Source organism: Taudactylus pleione, unplaced genomic scaffold (assembly GCF_031769625.1).
Source record: "Taudactylus pleione unplaced genomic scaffold, aTauple2 ptg000897l, whole genome shotgun sequence".
Lineage (NCBI taxonomy): Eukaryota > Metazoa > Chordata > Amphibia > Anura > Myobatrachidae > Taudactylus > Taudactylus pleione.
The window spans coordinates 655,899-677,207 of record NW_028285298.1 but is presented as its reverse complement, the minus strand read 5'-3'; the positions used below and the strand labels follow the sequence as shown (position 1 = coordinate 677,207).

The 21,309-nt window shown below is 47.4% G+C and overlaps 1 protein-coding gene across 2 annotated transcripts in view; it reads right to left on the bottom strand.

Moving 5' to 3' along the window:
- The window catches only part of TRAF2 (TNF receptor associated factor 2), a 69,216-nt gene that overhangs the window by 16,212 nt on the left and 31,695 nt on the right, over positions 1-21,309 (bottom strand). For both annotated transcript variants that reach the window (XM_088459193.1, XM_088459194.1), the window contains exons 4-6: positions 20,805-21,013; positions 19,445-19,523; positions 11,657-11,755 (exon numbers count right to left, since the gene is read on the bottom strand). In XM_088459193.1, coding sequence (XP_088315319.1) covers positions 11,657-11,755; positions 19,445-19,523; positions 20,805-21,001 — 375 coding nt within the window. In that variant the 5' untranslated portion in view covers positions 21,002-21,013. The remainder of the gene's footprint in view (positions 1-11,656; positions 11,756-19,444; positions 19,524-20,804; positions 21,014-21,309) is intronic.

Here is a 21,309-nt window from a genome sequence, read left to right as displayed (position 1 = left end):
GGTTCCGCAGCGCCACACAAAGTACGTAAACAAATGAGCAAACACGAAAACAGTGACTTATGGTGCGTACACACTACACGATATGCTCCCTGAGCGATATCGTGTCGTGTGTCCCCGGCAGGGTGTGCTCAATGTCGTTCATGACATTGAGCACAGTCGCTGAACGATATCATTAACGATATCGTTCAGCGCCGGGCTCTCTCCCCCATTCCCTGACATGCAGCAACCTGACGAGATCGTCAGGTCGGCCTGCATGTCAGCCCGATGAACGATGATGACGAACGACCCGCGGGAACGCGCGTCGTCATCGTCCATCTTTTTGGTGTTAAAAATGGACGATAAAGTGGACGACTGAACGATAACGATATCGTTCAGTCGTCCACTTTATCGCCCAGTGCGTACGCACCATTACAGTACAAAACAATGCAGGATACGGACAGTTTATAAACATTGCTGCAATAGTGATCATAACACATAAAAGCAGCAGGGCGTCAGCTACCAAGTGTTAGGCGTCCTTGTGGGGAGTTTGGAGTAGACGATCGTATGAGCAGGTGAAGGAAAAGCACATGAAGGAAAAGGGCCCTGCTCGTGAGAGCTTACATTCTAAAGGGGAGGGACAGACAGACAGGGGTGACACAGATGGGGTAGACAGTGAGGAAGAAGCATGGAGCAGTAAGTTAGGATGAGAGCTGGAAGGCTTTGATGAAGTAGTGGGACTTTGGGAGCCCGTTGGAAGATTTGTAGAGAGGTGGAGAGTCTGATGGGGAGAGGGAGAGTGTTCCAAAAGGTAGGGAGCAGCACGGGCAAAATCTCGGAGGCGGGAGTGGAAGGAAGTAATCAGTTGGCACGAGAGGCGGCGTGCATTTGTTGAGCGAAGTGGGCGGGCGGGCGTGTGAAGGGAGAGGAGGTCTGAGATGTAAATGGTAGAGGCTTTGGTGAGGGCTTTGTAAGCGAGCATAAGCATTGGGTTCTGAAGGGGAAGGGGAGCCAGTGTAGAGCTTGTACGAGCAGTGAGGCAGATGTAGAACATTTTGAGAGGAAGATGAGCCGGGCAGCAGCATAGAGGACAGATTTAAGTGGAGACGTGTGAGAGTCAGGAAAGCCAGATAAGGAGGTTGCAGTAGTCCAATCGGGAGTGGTAAGTATTACCGCCGGACGCATGGCCGGCGGTTCAAATCCCGGCAAGGGTGAAAATCCTGATCGTCCTAAGGTAAGTATCGCTAACCTAATTCCCTACTCTAACTCTCCCTTAGGGGTGTTTAACCCTAACCTCCCCCCCAAGTGCCTAGACCTAACCCCCCCCCTTCCCCACTCCCTAAACCTAAGTTTCCAGGGGGGGGTGCCTAACCCTATCCTCCCCCCGGGGGTGCCTAACCCCCCCCCCCCTTCCCCCAGCCTAATCCTAAGCCTCCCTGGAGATGACCAGCTAGTGTATGAGGGCCTTAGTTGCCTCAAGGTTGAGAAAGGGTCTGATCCTGGAAATATTTTAGAAATGGGAGCCGCAGGACTGTGAGAGGTACTGAATGTGTGGTTTGAAGGAGAGGGAGGCGTCCAGGATAACTCCAAGACAGCGCACTCTGGGGCTAGATGAGATAGTTGTGCCATTAATTGATAAAGAAATAGCGGGAAGTGAGGTTATGTGGGAGGGTGGGAAGATGATCGGAATCGGTACGATTTACTGCTGGAGCCATGGCCGGCATTTCGAATCCAGACACCTGCATCCCGGCAGCAGTGAAAATCCTGATCGTTCCCAGGTAAGTATTCTCTAACCTATTCTACCCCCTAACCCTAACTTAGGGGTGCTTAACCTTAACCTTCCCGCCCAGTGCCTAACCCTAATCACCCCTCTAAGTGCCTAAACCTAACCCCCACTTCCCCGCTCCCTAAACCTAAGTCCCCCGGAGGGGGTGCCTAACCCTATCCTCCCCCGGGGGTGCCCTTCGCTATCCCCCCCTTTCCCTAGCCTAAACCTGACCTCCCGGGAACCCTAATCTGCGCTCGGCGTCCCTTCGATCGGGATGCCGGGCTCCCGGCGTAGGTCTAATGATAGGTGTCGGCATCTCGACGCCTGTCTTTAGACCCTTGCCGGAATATGACAGTCGGGAAGCCGGCGGTCGGGATTAAGTCCACCAGCTTCCCGACTGCATAACAGATGATCAGCTCAGTCTTAGACATGTTAAGTTTAAGAAAATCAGTTTAAGAAAATCGCTGGTACATCCAAGATAGCAGAGAGACAGTTGGAGATACAAGAGAGAAGAGAGGGGGAGAGATCAGTGGAGTATAAGTAGATCTGAGTATCATCAGCATAGATATTATATTGGAGGCCAAAAGAGCTGATGAGTTCACCTACAGAAGATGTATAGAGGGAGAATAGGAGGTCCAAGAACAGACCCTTGGGGAACACCGACCGTTAGTGGAAAAGGGAGGGAAGAGGAGACGTGAGAAGAGACAGAAAGAATGGCCAGAGAGGTAGGAGAACAGCCAGGAGAGGCAGTATCACATATACCAAGGGAGTGAAAGATCTGCATGAGGAGAGGGTGGTCCAGTGTCAAAAGCAGCTGAGAGGTCAAGGAGAATGAGCAGTGAGTAGTGGCCCTTGGATTTGGCAGCAAGAAAGTAATTGCTGACTTTTGTAAGGGCAGTTTCATTGGAGTGATTGGAAGCCTGACTGAAAGGGTCAATCAGGGAGTGGGAGGAAAGAAAGGTGGTTGTAGACAATACGCTCAAGGAATTTGGAGGCAAAAGGGAGGAGAGAGATAAGTCGGTAGTTAGAAAGAGTGTGAGGATCAAGGGTAGGTTTATTTAAGAATGGGGAGACAAGGGCATTCTTGCATGCAGAAGAAACAAACAGGTTGAGGAGGTGGGCAAGATGGGAACAGGCAGAAAGAGAGGTAGTGGAGGAGATAGGGTCCAGGGGTTTAGGGAGGACAGGATGAGGGCCATGACTTCCTCTCCGGATAGGAAGTGATCCGGGAAAGGAGGGGATGGAGAGTGCTGGGGCTTTGGTGGGACATGATGTCCTGACGTATGGATTAAATTTTAGATATAAAGTAGGTGGTAAAGTTAAGGGCAGAGAGTGCGGAAGGGGTTGCCAGAGGAGGGAGTTGAAAGTGAAGAGACGATGGGGGTTAGAGGACTGGGAGGAGATGAGGTTCTTGAAATATGACTGTTTAGAGAAAGAAAGAGCAGCACTGTATAATGAGAGCATAAATTTTAAATGGAGGAAGTCAGCCTTAGAGCGTGTTTATCTCCATTGTCGCTTGGCAGTTCGTGAACACTTTTGCAGGTATCTGGTGCATTTGGAACACCAGGGTTGAGGTATGGATCTGCGAGGGTGAGTAGTGATCGCCAGAGCAACAGAGCTGCGAGGGTGAGTAGTGATCGCCAGTGCAACAGAGTCCAGAGCAGAAGTAAGGGAGGCGTTGTATAGGGGGAAGCAGCTTGTTCAGGACAGGAGAGCAAGAGAGCGCATAGGGGTGAGAAGAGAGTCGAGTAGGGAGGATAAGGAAACTGTGTCAATAGCCTCAATGTTACGCTTAGTGATGGTGGCCTTTGGAGGCAAAGGTGGAGGAGAGAGGGACAGGTTAAAAGAGAGAAGGTGATGGTCAGAGAGGGGGAATGGGCAATTGGAGTAATCAGTAATATCACAACAGTGAGTGAAAACCAGATCAAGCGAGTGCCCATTTACATGGGAGGGTGAGGAGGTCCATTGGGAGAGACCAAATGAAGTTGTGAGGGTAAGGAGTTTAGTGGCAGAGGATTCTGTAGGGACATCGATTGGGATATTGAAGTCACTTAAGATAATAGGGGGAATATCTGAAGAGAGAAAGTGAGGGAGCCAGGAAGCAAAGTTGTCAAGGAAGATTTGGAAGAAGAGCCAGGGGGACGGTAAATGACTGCTACTCGCAGGTGTACTGGTTGGAAGAGGCATATGGCATGAACCTCAAATGTAGGAAATGAAAGGGACAGGTCTGAAGGTAGAAGTAACTGGGGGATAGGAGGACTCCAACACCACCACATTGGCGACCCCTGGGGCGGGGTGTGCGAGAGAAGGTGAGGCCACCAGAGGAGAGAGTAGCAGGAGAAGTGGTGTCAGAGAGGGAAATCCTGGTTTCAATGATGGCTAGGAGGTTCCGGGAGTTGGAGATGAAACGGTCATTGGTGGAGGACCAGTTTATTACAGAGAGATCTGGCATTCCAGAGGGCACAGGAGAGAGGGACTGAGGTAGTGGGAGAGATGTGAATTAGGTTATTAGGGTTGCTGTAGCATTGAGGTGATACGAATTTAGAAGGCAGGATTGATGAGTGTTGGGATAGTGAGGGCACCTGAACTAGGAAGGGAACCTGTAGAAGGAGGGAAGGGAGGGAGTATTAATGTGATGCAGGTAGAGGTGAGGTGATAGGGAGAGGAAGGTGGGTGCAGGGCTTAGGGTTGGGGTAGTAGGACCACTGTGGGGGAGAAAATAATGAAAGTGGAGTAACCGGAGAGGAGGGGGAAAGAAGCAGAGGGGAGGAATACAGACAGAGAAGTGGAGGAAGAGGTGGAGGAGACTAGGGGGAGGATAGAGGTGGGAACAGGGGGCAGTATAAAGGATTAGGTAGACACTGAGTAAAGGGAGAATTGAAGAAAAGATGGTCATGGTGTGGATAAGGTAAGATGGGGGAAGAAAACTGGAAGTAGGAATTGTGTCTGTATGAGAGAGACGGTGCTAAAGATTTGTAAAAATGCTGGTGAAAGGTTATGCTCAATGACAAACGTTTTTTGTTTCTATAGAATATATAAATGAAGGTCTAATGGCTACAGAAAATAAGTTATAAAGAAGATTATTAGTAGTTCTAAGTTGTGAGGCTAGGCAAAGAAAAAAACAATAGTAAATCAGACTGTATATACAAGGATAAAGCGGTAACTTGGCATTGGTACAGATATGCACTCAGTCCTTTGTGAAAGCAGAGAGGCAGCAGAAATAGTTGCAAGTGACGTGGACATTTCCTTGCAATGACCAAACAAGGAGTTCAGTGTTGCATGTCCTGGCTATGCCTGCTGCGTTTATTGTGAAGAGGTAGTGAGCTCACACTTGATGCCCCATCGGTGACCATATGTAGTGTTGATTGCAGTTGAGTGGATGAAATATTCTCCTTCTGTTTTACTTCGGTGTATCGCCGACATTTTTCCTAAAATCTATTTTACACTTGTGTAATCTGCACTTGTAAATCTGCTAACTACAGCCACGACCTACAGCCTAGTGCATGATATTTAAGTAGAGATGTAGCCAAGTGTGCACTCTAATTAATCACAACCCCCCCCCCCCCCACACACACACTGGCCAGCCAATACAGACCTAGCAATAAAATGGCTTAAACAAACATGACAGTGATCATTGCGGCAGCAGATGGTAAATGACGGGAGCAGGAGCGACATCCTTTAGAGACTGTGGGGTCTATTTACTAAGCAGTGTTAGGAGACAGAGTGAAAAGTGATAAGGTGTCAGCCAATCAGCTCCCAACTGTCATCTCACAGGCTGTGTTTGAAAAATGACAGATGGGAGCTGATTGGCTGGCACCTTATCACTTTTCACTCTGTCTCCTAACACTGCTTAGTAACTAGACCCCTGTAACCGTTCTATATAAGCAAGGTTTAGCCTCAATGTATGCATCTACAATGGTTCTACATGCACTGGAGACAAAGTAACATTAAAAAAAACAGGCGAAATGGAAGACCCTTTTACATTAGTCATCTAACATGATACTCTAATGGACATAAAGCCAATTATTCCTCCCCTTTTTATATCCAACAGTGTTTTGTAACTTTAGGTACTTTCCATGCTCGGGGTGAACTTGGATGGCAGCCAGGGAATTTCCTTTCTATAATCTGTGGTGCAGACAGGCGTATCATCCGGCTCTGGAACACTCCAGCTGATGAGAAACTGAATTCTCAACTAAAGTTTCAGGCCACTATGGGATTTGTAGTTCCTCCGCAGCTGGAGCGCTACATTTGCCCATTACTCTTACAATAGAATAGTCTACAAATTTACCGTCTACAGGAAAAATGGTGTCAAATTGTGACATTTAAAAAGAAAAAACTCCATGTAAGCTGCAGCTCGGTTTATGATCCCGCCACTGACACGCTCCATCGTCAAAGATCACACAAAGATTGTAAAGATTGTTAAAATGCCATCGCCCATGGAGAATGAAGAAATGACTGGCATGCACACTGCAAAAATTTCATAGAGTTATATAACTACTTCTCTGTTCAAAGTGCGTGTTATAAAGAGACTACGATCTAATACGTCGTCTTAGCCCCAAAGGTTTTTTGTTTTTTATTTAATTGTAAAGAACTTAGAGGGGGGGAGTTGTACGAGCCTTGGAGAGAGCGACAAACTGTAGAAGTTGCCCAAAGCATCCAATCAGCTTCTGGACATTTATCCAGCGCAGTCTATGAAATGACAGTTGAAGCCGATAAGTTGTTTTGGGCCACTGCTCCACTTTCTCTCTCTCTCCAAGGCTTGATACACCCCCCCCCCCCTGCAAACATGAATGATAAAGTGTAAAACAGTAACAGCATATAGTTAGTTACCTGAGAATTCTTCTTACAAGTTGATGATAGTGCAGACAGAGAGGGAGAAGGAGAGCGTGAGAAGAGAGGTCACACCCACCAGATGGGATGGGCATGAGCAAGGAGGGGTAATCAGATAAGACATTAAGACTGCAATACACACATGATAAATAGGACAGCAATAGGACAGTAGAAAGCCCCAAGCTTTTGGGAGATATTGCATTTCCAGGCAGGGAGTAAAACCAGGGTCGGCTCCAGGGATCGGAGCACCCTGTGTCGGCCCTTAACAAGGCGCCCTTACATCGCATCTACCAAAATTGGGGGTGTGGCCTAATTACCATAGGCCACGCCACCTACGTGACATTATTTGGAGGCGTGTCCGCATGGCACGCCTGCAAATAACGTCAGGCTGGGGGTAAAGCCCAGCCTTCCGTCACTGGCTGGGCTTTACCCCAGCCCTCTCCCGTCAGTGAATGGATGCCATCCATTCACACTACGGGGTCCGGCACCGCTGCGGCGGTGGGGGTCCCCAACCTCACGATTTGACCTTCCGCAAGGCACTTCGGCCCATGGGTGGAACAGCGGGACAGTACTGTCCCGCTGATATCGGGATGCTGGGGAGGGGTGCGCCCTCTATGGGTGGCGCCCCTGTGCGACCGCACTAGACGAACACCCCTAGAGCCGGCCCTGAGTAAACCATCAGTTTTTGTTTTTTTATTCTAGATCTTGGATTGTCACAAGATACAAAGCGGTGATTCAAAAAGATCTCTAACCTTTCAGCAAATAACAGAAGCTGGGAGACAAATAACTACAGGTAAGCCCACACCCCAGAGGGGTCAATGCAGCACCAAACAAGGACGGATGGTGGCTGTTTGCGAACTGCGCGAGCACCGGAGCCCGGCATGCACATCTATGGCGAAACGCAGCCAAGTTGCATCTCTCACTGCGCCTGGGAGAGCGTTACCAACTCGCAACAGGGTGTCCGCTTGTATCTTAAGAGAATGGAGGGTGGATGAAGAAACGTCTGTGTGCTGTACAGAGTCGTGCGGATGCGAGACACACCTGTATTTAGACCGATCTTTTGCACTAGGGAGAAGGCTGGTGAAAGTGCGTGCCGACAATAACGACGGCGATAAAACCAAGCATATGAATACGAGCGCTGCGGTGGCCTAGGAGCGTACCACTCTGCATCACGGGGGGATAGTCATGTTTTTATTCGCAAGTCACATGCTAGGGATGGCCAATCGCTGGTCCCTTATTGACCTTTTGGATTGATACGGGTTTGTCATCTCTTCATTTAATACAGAGGAATGAAACAGGGGAAAAAAACTATAGCAAAAAAAATATCCACAGTCTCTTGGATCGATTTTTATCTTGCTGCGTACGCAGCCATCTTGCTGATACATCAAGTCTGCAGGGTCTATAAAAAACAAAAAAAACAACAATATATTGTAATGTACGCATTTACATACGGCTCATGTAACAAAACTGCAAACCAGCGTATGTAAAGAGTTTTGCATATCATTGACTTGTTCCTTATTCTGCCTGCAGAGGAAGAACAGCAGCAGGAAGGTGCGGACGGAGCACTATAAGGGAGAGTTCATGTAATTGCGGAATTAGATGGGTTCACATCTGCAAATACCCCTTTTAGGAGACTGAATATTGCGGTGGGGGGGGAGGAGGGTGATGCAACGATACGTAATAATGGCGATGATCACGCCCCAACCTCTCCAGGTGATGTTGGATAAACCACTAGAGCTCCTGGTTATATTATATCAAGTTAGTGATCAAACTGATTCAACATTCAATTTTCTTTGTCGGGAAAAAGTATGTGAACCTCAAAAGATGATCGGTTCAGTTAAGAGGACGAACAGAGTCAGGCTCAATCAATGGGCCGAAGCTCGGGTGCGAGATTAATATACATAACCCAAACTCTTTTTGGAACGCGTGCCAAGCCGTGATCATGTGAGCTTTCGGAAGACCACGGGAAGAGAGTCGTCAATACTCAACAGTCCGGTAATTCGAATGATAACTGGGCTTCACCAACCTGTTGAAAGGGCCCCATGGTTCCTCTCCCCAGGAGTGGTTGCCTAACACCAGTTCAAGAGCCACAATGAACCCCAGGGTAACGTCAAAGGATCTGCCGGCCTCTCTTCCACCAACAGGTAAAGACTGAACAAGAATGGTGTGTAACGTAGGACAGCAAGGCAGACACTACTGTCCGAGAACAACATGGCTGCCTGCTTAAAGTTTGCTGGACAGCGAGCAGAGCGTTGGCTCCGTTCAACACAGGGCAGTTGAGGCACAGGTGAGAGTGTGAGCTCTTATCTATAGGTCACAGGAATATAGAGGTTATAGGTGTCTTGCAAGGATAGAGCAGTATCTTCAATAATGATGTGTACTGCTCAAAAATAGACAGCCGTTACACACACAACCCAGCACTTTAAAGGTAGGGAAGGCGTAACGTGCCGATTATATAGAGCCCAATAGCTGTTCCTCTCCTGCTATGAATTAAAACAGGGCCCCCAGTCTATGACAGAGGGTAGGTTGGGCAGAGCTACCTAATCAGGACTAGAAGTGACTGATAGCGTGAGCTGGGACCTTCTGTTCATGTGAAGTTCATGTATCTCCAAACCAGGTAAGAGTACAAGGCCAACCTCTTAAAAGCTTTACTGCTCCCAACACAGTGATGGACTAATGCTTGGTTTAAGGATATAAAGCTCTGGGTACAAGAAACAATGGGGGAAAGGGGAAGGGGGGGGTCTAAAAATGAAAAGTTTAAATAAAGTATGCAGTGAAATAACTGGTGAACCCTACATAGGTTTGGGTCATCACAGGGACAATTTTCCCAACCAGGACAGAAAGACCTCATGAGGCTTTTGACGATACTTTTCAATGAATCCTTACGGAAAGGGCGAGCTCTTAAGCACCATGTCACATCCTGCGTAAAGTACAGCTCAAACTATGCTGGCACGGTCACTAAGCACCCACAGACACATAACCACACCTGTGAATGGGCATCACGCATTGGAAAGGTCGGTCCCTTACAAAATCAAGACGCATTGTGCCATCCATATAAGTAACTTTCTACAATACTTTACGTCTTTCCTTTGAGGATTCATGGGAGGAAGCTGGGGAGGAGGAGAGTCCTGGTAGTGAGATGACACCTTAACAAAGAGGGTGTATGAGCAACACTGGGATAAACCTTTATAAACTAGAATTCGCACCTGATAAATCATACTGCTAGACTCGGTGACGACTACACACTTCCCCCCTTTTTCCTCTAGGATACTCGGAAGCCATACCAGCCTCGCTATCCTACATGCCCAATCAGGACAACACAGAAAGAGACCAGTCATTAAACCCAGGAAGTAGGATATAACATCATATCCTTCTACACTACACTACACAGTATCTGACACATGTTTCCTGGAGTCCAGGATGCTCACATATTCCGTGATCCAAGTGACCCAGTGTCCACACTCCTTCTCCAGAATGATTGTGCAACAAGACAATTCATAAAACGCTTCGTAAAAGCATCTTTGGAATGCAATTAAAGCTACTATGCTGTAACGCGGCAACGAGACAAAATATTGAACAACTGACACTGCACACACGTAAGGAGACATTCCAGACCATACCCAGTTATGTCACATTTTAGAGCCCATTTATCACTGAGTTTTATCATAAGCAACAGAGGGCCGTATTCAATTAGGCTACGAAAAGCAGTTTTCGGTGAAACTTTTTCACCGATGACGTCATTTTCGCCTATTCCACTTATCCCCGTATTCAATTTGTCCGACTTTTCGCCGGTGCAAAAAAAGTTTGTGCCCTGTAACCAGCGGAAAAGATTCGCCAATTTATACCCGGTGGAAAAAAGTGCAGAACTGGGGTAAAAACTTGCGGCAACCACCCTAAACCCTTTTTACACCCCCCTTGACGCTAACTGCGGCAAAAAATGCAAAAACCCCCACAAAGGACACCCAAGAAAGCACTTTGACAAAGTGGGCGAAAAAGTTCAAAGTGGGGTTACAAATTCAAAATCTAGCGAAATAGTCTTTGGGGTGGGGGGTGCTGCAATTATGGGGGAGGTGTTTTTTGGATTTCAGGTACTGGCTGAAGGTGCGTTTTGGGCACTTTTTAATGCTTGACTTTAGCAACTTTAAAATATGCATGTACCCCATTTTCATGTACCCCAAATTTGATGGGACTACTTATTTTCTCCCTAAAAAAGTGGCTAAATGCTATTCTTCACCGCTGTCCCAAAGACGCTAAATAGCTCCTATTGAGTCCAAAGACCCCAAATACCTTCAGCAGGGCTAATCGGGGGTACCCATAGTGAACCCCAATGTCAGAGCATCTTTTAGGGGGCGTCAGGCTGATTTCTCCAAAAAATTAGAGGACCTTTCGCAGAATTAGTTTTCGCTGGGTTCCGTTTTTTTTCCGATTTGGAATTGAATATGCGCGCAATAATTTTTTTGACGGCGAAAAGTCCGGCCTCTGACTTTTCGCTCCAAACTGAATACGGCCCAGAGTTTTAAAACTCGTTGCGCATAATAAATGGTGCTCCAGCCAATCAGCTCCCAACAGACATCTGTTTGAAAAATGACAGTTGGGAGATGATTGGCTGGAGCACCGTTATCATATTCAACAAGTTTTAAAACTCATTGCGTATGATAAAACTTGTTGATAAATGGGCCCCTTTGTATTGTAAGAGAATTCTCAGTACTCAGTAAGATTAACAGGAGTGCTCTGGGAAAAGAGAAGGGGTTTATGGGGAAAAACAATGGAAACTGTACTGATAGATAAAGTCTGCAGGCAGCTTTACTAGCACAGAAGTTAGTCACGCAACAAGAATATTTTTACACATGCTCTATGTTAATATTTACATTGAACAATTACAAATATAGGATCCAGAAATAGTCTTTTCGGAGATTCCAGGGCTATATTTGTCCACTTGTACTGGCAGTAAGGAAAGCAGAAGAGAAGAACGTTTCTTAGCTAGATTGTAAAGGGGGGGGGGGGGTTCTCCGGTAACCGAGGTGCTGAAAGTTGCCGCACTGCAGAAACTGGCAGGTGCTGGGAGAGTAATGTGGTTCTCACCTCATACTCCTTAATTGTCCCTCTCCAGGTGCAGCCACTGTTGTTGCAGACTGAGGGCAGGCTCTCCACCTCTCGGCGCGCTGCATTATCTGGAAATGCCTAGGAACCATGAGCAGAATTAGCACACGATCGTGACACTATACAGTAACATTGGGTTATTCATACTTAAATGACCTGTCAAATAAGAAGTGTACTGAAATGATCTCAAACAACCTAAACGGTACCTGTTGCATATACACACAGTGGGGGCAGCCATTTTGTTGGCTGAAATGAAATTCACTAGAATGCAGCCTAGCAAATAACTGGAAACCACTGACATTATTGAGTCCCACAGTGGAGGAAGCCATTTTATGGGAGATCTAAAAAAACAAACAAAAAAACCCCCCAGTCTATACATCTATCAGGAATCAATGAGATCACTGAGAACACGGTCTACACCTTCACTAGGAGCCAGTCACATCACCGAGGATGCTGCCTATCCATTCACTAGGAACCGGTAACATTACTGAGGATGCTGGCTGTCAATGGTTGTGCCATCGATGGCGGGGATCAAACTGTTCTCTGCCACTGATGGCAGAAAGACGATGGTTCTCTGCCATTGATGGCAGGGAGCACAGCGATTTCTTTATTTTTTCTTCTACCCCAGCACCGAGGACATGGAGCTTAGGCAAAGCACCACCACCTCCGGCTGCCCAGAGCATCACAACCCAGGAAGCCCCATTCCCTCCCCTGATTATCCCACTGCCTAGTGTGCGACAAAGCAGAAATGTCCATTGATGGTTTAAACCATCAATGATTTCATGCCATCGTTGCCAAGTACCATTGTCACTATTAATGGAGACCATTGATGCTTAACCCTTCGATGGCCATTCCTATATTGTCTATTCATTCTTGCTTTCACTTTCATTATTCCCTTGGTTAGCAACCATCGATGGTTTGGCCCTGATGGTCAATGGTTTTCCAATTGATGGTGGAGATCCAATGGTTCTATGTCTTCAATGGCAAAGAGGCTGGAGAGTTTTTTTTTTATTTAATTTACTTCTTCCCCACCTCAGGGACACGGAGCTTAGCACCGCCCCCGATAGGACATGTGAAGCCCCGCCTCCTGTGATGACTCGCTGCCCAGCATGTCAAGAGCCACAAAGTTACGTACCCTCCAATTGGGCTAGTGGGTCAAACTATTAATGGCTTCATGCTATCGATGCCCAACACCAATGGGTATATGGATGAAAGATCAACAATGTAAAGATAGGTGACACCAGATGGTCAACAGGTAATGGTTCGACAGGCAAAAAAGGTCGACAGTGTAAACTGTTGAAAGAAATACAAAAATGGTCAACATATTTTTTCACCATTTTTAAGGTTAGGGACTTGGCTGAGGGTTAGGCTGCCAGGAGGGGGCAGTTAATCTGGGCACACATTTAACGATCCAACCGATCATGCAATGGGACCCCGGCGGGGGTCCCGGCATCGGCAAGTGCATACACACTTGCTAATGTCGGGAGCTACATCGCGACGGCGGGAGCCATGCTGCATTCGGCAGCATTTCCCTCACTGACTATGTCACCCGTCCGGTTGCGACATTGCTGACGATGCGCGGGAGCATCATCAGTGACATTGAGTGTACACACTAGACTATGTTGCCGATGTGCCGTCCGAACCGACCGACATATCGCCTAGTATGTACCGGCCATTAGGGTTAGGCCCTAGGGGAGGATTATGGTTAGGCTAAGGCTAATGTTAGGTTTAGGCACTTGGGGGGAGGGTTAGGAACCAAGGGGAGGTTAGAGTTAGGATTAGCCTATAATTACAATTACTATGCTGCTCCAGCTTTTATTTTCCGTTACCCTTTTTGCTGTTACTCCTCCAGCCATCTTGTTCCCACCCCACACCCTTTTGTTTTGCACATTCACAAATATTGGTTAGAAACAAACAAAAAAAAAAAAAAAAAAGCTTAAAATTATTGTAAAGCACAGAAGAAAAAAAAAAGCAAAGTTCTGGTGTTCTGTACTATATAAGGCAGGGAGACGGGGCATGGTGCACAGAGATCAGGAGAACACATAACTAAAGGATGTGTTTTGTACAGAGAAAATGTCACTTTGTAACACATTAATGTCATTGAAATACTACAATTTGTACTGTAAGGCTGGCCATACACTAGTACGACCAGCATAAGAGAAGATTCATCTTACGATTTCCCTTGAACTCCTCGGCAGCTTCCTGGCAGTCCTGAACGCTCTTTGGACCCACGATGTACATAAGATCTCACGTTACAATCGATTGTGTGCCTGCTGGAAAACTGAGCATTATTCTTCAAAATGCCAACGAAATGACAGCGGTCATTTCGATGCATCGCATGGTGAAAAACATGGCACGATCAGCATACGAATACGACGCATCATACGATACGTTTTAGGAGCAGCGGGAGCGCGCATCAGATCGTATCCTACTTAAAGGGAAAAAAAAAATGCACGATTTTTACACGATTCATCTTACGGTGCGTCGAAAATCAGGCAATCAGCCCAAAATCGTGCTCGTGTATTGCCAGCATAAGACAACTTCCACGCTCCAGTAAGATGAACAGGAGGGCTGTTAGATGAACAGTGTTGTGCACTATTCTACAACTGCCTTTTGCAAATGCTTCACATTTATGTAGCCACTAAGGCTCTTAGTTAGTGAGGGATTTGCACTGGCAGTGCCAAGGTGAGGAACAGAGCACCCCCGCCGTGAGCACGTTGATCCCCTACACTAGCCGCCCCCCCCCACAATCCCAGCATGCCCTGCCACAGGTTTGCTATTTGGACATGCTAAAAATGTTGCAATGCATGCTGGGATTTGTAGTTCAACAACAGTTGGATGGCCGCTTATTGCCCACCCCTGCCCTACACGCATCTCTACAGTTGTAGAGACTCAGAGACACGATGCAAAGTCATGACCCAAAACAATGGTCGGACCAGTAGAAGGATGAGGTCACTAGCAATGGTTTGTAAGAGAGGAGACTGGCAAACAGGTCAAGATCACACACAGATGCTATGATCAGGAATGAGCAGGATGTGGCACACAGGAATACACTCAGTAACAGGAACGCTGGAGCATGGCAAAGGGACCTAATATCTGGCGGCACTAAGCAGCCATAGTGCTGCTTAGGCAGGCAGATCTTGACTTCAGCTGACCGGTCCCTTAAGTTTCGGATGATGACGCGCACCCACCTCTAGAGGGAGACCTAGAGCCGGATTGGCGGCAGGCTATAGGAGAATGCTGGAGACCGATCCGCATGGCGGGCAAGAGCAGAACAAATACCTGGGAACACGTGGAGAGAGGCAGGACGTCTTCTCCAGGACTTAGTAAGGAGGTGATAAATCGCCGCTTTCCGACGGCTGGACTGCGATATTGATATTCATTTCAACAAGGCAGAATTCAACGTGCTTTATCTCAGTGCCTGTCTGACATAAGGAGTACGGCTCTGGGCTAGCACCTTGAATAGTGGATAAGAACAGAGCCAGAGTGTCATGTATAATAATATCTATACCACCGTGCAATGTATTGCTTGCCACAGGAGATTGCTGCCTTTTAAAGTAAAAACAATCAATTGGGCTGAACCAATAAGTACAATAATGACTCCTCAGGAGAGAGTGGAACGGCCACCACCATGGGTTTCAGATCCAGTACAAGCAAAGTTTGGTTCTATTTTTAGCTTTAGGGGCCCATTTACCAAAGAATATTTGCAGGAGATCCTCCAAAACACCTATTTTCGAGGGGCACCTGCAAATATTAAGGATCTCTTGAATGTATCTAGAGCGGCCCGAAATCTGCTGCGATCCCCCATAACTGCCGAAGTTACCAAGCTCCAGAACGCAAAGCGTTCCCCGATCTTAGCTCCGGTAACCACTGGCGTTAACCCATTGTAGCCTATAGGCTACCCTCTGCGAAAGTTACTGAGAGAGGCGTCCGCTCATCACTCACATATGCGCCATCAGTGGATGGCCCATACGCCACAGTCGCTGGGCATTTGTATTTTGTTACATCATGGCGGTATATAAAACTCTTATTGCCGCAAAGAGCGACCCTGAGAAATGATAATTATTGTGTCTAAAACCCAACAAAAGTAATAAACCAGCAAAACTAATAAGATGGGTCCCTGAGGGCCCGAGCCAGAGGTGAACGCACCGACGACATTTATGGATTGGTGGGATTCAGTAACCTCATGCATCAAGGACCATTACCGTAGTCCTACACAGCGACTGTTTACTCGCAGTGTGATTGACAGACAGGGAGCGTTTGGGGGAGGTAGCGTGTCGCGATCCTTTCTGGGGCGCAAGAAATATGGCTCCAGCGTCTCAGTACCCACGCCCGTTCTGCGGGACTGCGATGGGCGAAGGATCTGCGACGACCGATGCTGCATCTTAGAGCCCGATTCAGAGCTGTGCGCAAACCCGATGGCTGTGGCCGTTTGCGTCCAACCAACCAATAAAGTTATAGGTGTCGGCGCTATCTTAAGATGTATGAAAGTTGTAAAATTTATTCAGCAAAAACACACAGAGAAAAATATTTTAAAAATAGGATAATGACACAATAGGTGCAATTGGCAGTCTAAAGTGACCTGGTGCATAAAAGGTACATAAAATTCAATGGTTCCGATGGGTAAAGTAGCACAGTACCATAACAATTAGACAAATAGCAACAATAGGGTTTCATAAGAAAAGTGGCACAGTGCAATGACATTCTTTCCCATGAAACCATACCTCCAATGTGGGTATAGGAAGGAAAGTGACACCGTGCGAAGATTTCCAGTCAATGGATGGTGATACAATCATATAGTTCTCTCATCCCGTTTATGGTGCTGCGGTGGGCTAGCCTGTAATGGCAAAGGTCCCGGGCTGGAGAGAGCGTTTCCAACCACCACCGCAGAGAGCGTTTCCAACCACAAACCGGTGGGGATATTCCAATCCACTGATTCCTGATATGTCCTCCGTGCAACGCGTTTCGGTGTAAAACCTTTTTCAAGAACGGATGACATACCATCACGAACGGGGGTTTAAATACCCCTGGTATCAATCTATCTTCATGTTGTGATTGCTTCCTGTCCGCAACTTCTGCGTTCCATATGCGGTCCACCTGGAGCCGGAAAAATGCGTCTTCCGGTTCTCGTCGCCATTTTTCTGGTTTCTTATAGAAAATACTTTTAAGTGTGTAAGGAGCCCGGAAATGATGTTCATGTCTTAATCACAGCTTCTTATTCATGCGTCCGCTCCCTTGGCGACCTTTATTCTAGACGATCGCCATCTTTGATTTGGGCAAAACTTTAAATACGGTGATGGAATTTCAGTGGGGATATAGTATTTCCCGATCTTATCCATACTTGGAAGAGTGGTACTCTCCTCTCCTCCAACCTGTGAATCTACTGTCGTACTTTGAATTCCAACAGAGTCTTACCCTAATACCAGAGGAGAGGGTTTCCACACTCAATAACTCCGTATCGAAGATCTTCAAATGAGCATAAAAAATTAAGAAGAAAATACTAAATTAAAAACAGGTTCATAAAATATCAATCTAAAAACCATTTTAATTCAAAGTCAACATTATGTCCCATAGTGAGTTAAGGGCCTGATTCAGAGCCGGACGCTTTGACCAGAGCGCTCGCTCTGAATCAGGGCCGGCCTACCTAAAATTGGTGCGGCCTCCTGGACGCTCGCATAGCTGTGGGTGACCACCCACAGCTTATGCGAGCGTCCATGATGATGGTCGCGATGGTCAAGACTAGTGATGTCAGTGGGGCCGACCCCAGACGGTAGGCGTTCCCATGGGAACGCCTCCGTCTGGGCAGCCACGCCCACCAAAGGGGGCGTGCTGTCAATCACCATCGACAGCACACCCCCTTTGGTGCGAGACCCCAAGCGACGGGTCTCGCGCATGCGCACGACGGAGGTACCATCGACCCGCTTGCGAGCGTCCAGCGCTCGCGAGCGGATCTGAATGAGACCCTAAGTTCGAATATCCATCTCATTTCTTTCTGTGCTAATGTTTTTTTCTGTACTTTTATTTTTCCAGTTGGCTTTTATTTGTTGGATTCCCAGAAAACGCTTTATATGGCCCTCACATTTAGCATGCTTAAAGGGAAAAATGTTCTGATAAAGGATGCGATGCTAGCCCTTTTCTAATATGATATATATGTTCCGCAGATCTGGTCTTTAGGCCGTTTGGGGACAGAGCGGGGGGCGGCGTCAGGCTGCGTCCCAGAAAACGGTTTGACCCCGTTTTCCCGGCATGCTGGAGCCAGTGGCTTGGCCAGCAGCGTATAACCACAGGCCAGGAGGTTACTCAGATGACCGATGGTCACGCGGAGTGATACGATGCATGTGTCCTCGGACGCAGCTGTGGATCGTAGAACCCGGCAAGAGGAGTCTATTTTCACAAGACACCACCTCCTGCGGCAATAGTATATTACTGCAGAGTAGCGGCGTCTGCGCAATAGTGTACAACTCTGCACCAGGCCCTTGGTCCTTTAACTTTAAAAATGTATCTTTAGTGGACTTTTAACTCTCAGGGCTGGGTCACACCCGTCTTCGGTTAATGCACGGTTAATCCACTTATGAATACCTGATAAGTGCGTTAAAGAGAGACTGTCTGCTGGAACCAGACTTGTGTTGTGGCTATTCTGGGTTGATGCGCTCAGTCTTGGAACAAATTAATTTTAGGCTTCCACCCATGTATGGCATGTAGCTATGTATGTTGTGTGTACATTACATACACGCTAGTGCAGCCAGGAATGTCAAGGTTAGTTTCAAGTGAGCGCACTCGTACTATACAGTATATACACAATAAACATTTTCCAATCGAGGTTACTCCAATCCAGTCTCACAAGCAGCCTCAGCCTTAAGCTGGCCATACACTGCACGATCATCGACCGACCATCGGTCTGCGGGCCCGATTAAGCAGAGGATGGAATTGTAAAGACGCACACAAGTGGCTGCACAATTCCGTCCTGAAAAAAAAATGCAAATGTTGCAGGATGTGTCTGACGCCTCCTTGCTGTAACCTGCGATCCCAGCACTGCGACCGAAGTCGCAGCCTGGGGTCACTATTGCAATCATCGGTCACGATGGTCGGCCCTTTGGTCAGGCTATGGTAGCTGAACTTACCGCAGCCTGGCTGGGTCCTGTCAGCCTGCGAGGCCAAAAAGTCTGCGTCCATAGACACAGATCCTGGCCTTGCAACTCCTGGTAAACGGAGGTGACACCCCTGTTTCCAGGAATGCAAGCCATCCCCGTCCTGCAAACACCTCTGCCTGTCAAACAGGCAGAGGCACAAGGGGGCACGTGCGATTTCACAGTACCCGTTCTGCACATGCACAGAACGGGTCCTGCAGAACAGGTCGTGCGCCTGCAGAGATTCCCGATAATCGGGAATCTGCGATCAGCCCTGTGTACGCTACTGAAGGACGATCGCTTACAGACGGAAAACGGCTGATGTATGGTTTTCATACAAATCCGACCATCATTCCGCCGGCCCGGGCTGTGAAAGGAGATCACCTCGATACATTGTGCAGCATACGGACCACCGGGCAGTCGGCTCTAACCCTGTCGGCTGGTCTGGTGCAGCTTATGGCCAGCTTTAGAATGTTATTAGAGTGCAACGTCTCCATTTTCACTAGAGCTCATTTCAGAAATATATATAAAAAAAAAAAACTTCAGGATTTCCCACCCTAAAAAACACATTTACAATCACATATATGCAATGGTCACTGCTTAATTTGTGTCTTAAATTAATCTTATGCCATGTACAACTTACGGTGCTGCTTTCTAAAATGGAGACGCCTTCCTCGAATAAGCCTTCTTGTATACACGCGATGCACTTCTGCGGTCCGGAGCTGAGAGGGAATCACAGAGGGAACGGTGAGGAACAATGACAGTTGGGAATACCGTGCTTCTCACCATCTCACCCGGCCCGCGTAGCGGTCACTCGGGCAGACGGAGTGCCCCCAACACACCGACAAGGGGCAACAGAGTTACAGCACTTTCCCTTATCCTACATCTATTGGGATTTATATGAAAGGAAAATATATTTGATCCGTCTGCAATCACTTTATATTTTTCTGCAATGCTTATGGAACCAGATGGACATACGCCATTCTGCGCAAGAAGGTTATTTGTATGTTGCTTGGTTAGTCATGGTACAATTGAAGGAGGCATCTACGGTCAGTAATGCAGGTAATAAATCAAAAGCCAATAGGCATACAGAGCAAATTTTCCTAAAACATTTCTGTAAATCGCTGATTTTTAGACATTCGGCATTGGGATCAGGCAGGTGCTGGTACAGCTTTAGCTGGTCGCCACGGACTAATCCTCTAACCTGAACAAGCCATAGTTACAGCGCTGTATGTTGTACCAACACTGGGAAGGTTAACAATCATCCTGCACCGGGCACCATTTACATTGGGGTCTGTAGATGGCAGGACAGGAAGTCATGGCCACCAGTATTGTGAAACCGGTTCCCCTCCCATTACCCAACAGACAGGAAGAGACTTGGGGGAGAATTCAATTAAGGACGAATCCGTTCACCTGACTGAATCTGTGTGGCAACTGCCGCTCTTTCATGGAAACCCCATAGGGTAGCGAACACTTTTGTGCAAATCCAGCATTCGGCCAGGCAAAGGATGCGAGACGGGCTACCGATGCCAGCGTTTAAACGCAGCGGCAACAGCAATTCACACCCCTTGCCGGCAATGGAGTTCCCCCCTTATACCTCTGAGCCAAGAAGCGGCACAGAGGTCCATTGTTCCCCTGTCGTCAGTCCGTACCCACACAAAAGGACAAGTCCCGCATTATGCTAGCTGGGATGTCTAGTTCCACGCAGCTGGAGCACCGCATTTGAAAACCCCTTATCTAGCCCCCCAGAAAAAAGGATGTGTACCCAGTGTCTTTTCCAAAAAAAAGTTATGCTAGCTCAGAGGTTCCCAAACTACCATTACAATCCAGGTTTTAAGGATATCCATGCTTGAGCCCAGAGGTATAAATCAAATTGACTGAGAAGCTACGTCACCTGTGCTCAAGCATGGATTCCTTAAAATGTGGACTTTAATGACGGAGTCTGGGAACCTCTGTGCTAGCACTATCCCATTCAACTGCCCCAGATACTTTGCATCACTCACCTAATGATCTTCCTCAGGCAGTGGGAGCAGTACCTATGTCCGCACTGGGCCTGGAATGGTCTACGAAGGATATTCTTGCAGTCGGAGCAGAGGTATTTCACTTCTAGCTTGGTCCCGAGAATTTCTTTCTTGAAGCCCGGCTGGTTCAGGTCTAACGAAGCAGGCGGGGAAGCAATTGATGCGGTTGCAGCAGCCATGCGAAAAGCGCACTTTGGAATGAAGAAGAGGAGATCTTAGTCACAATGATCCCTTTCTGCACCAGACTGAAGATAACCCTACGCGTTTAGCCCAGTCTGGTGAAATGCGTAGGTCAGCAGTAGACACCTAGCTTTTCCAGATTGCCCCACCAGCCTCAGAACAAGGTTATCTAGCCCATAGCTCTATAGCTACATGGAACTACAAGGCATGTGTTGGACTGCAAAAGCATGCTGGAGCCTGTAGTTCAATAACCACTAGCGACCCATAGTTTAGTTAACTTTGATTTACCAGGTATATGTTTTATAGT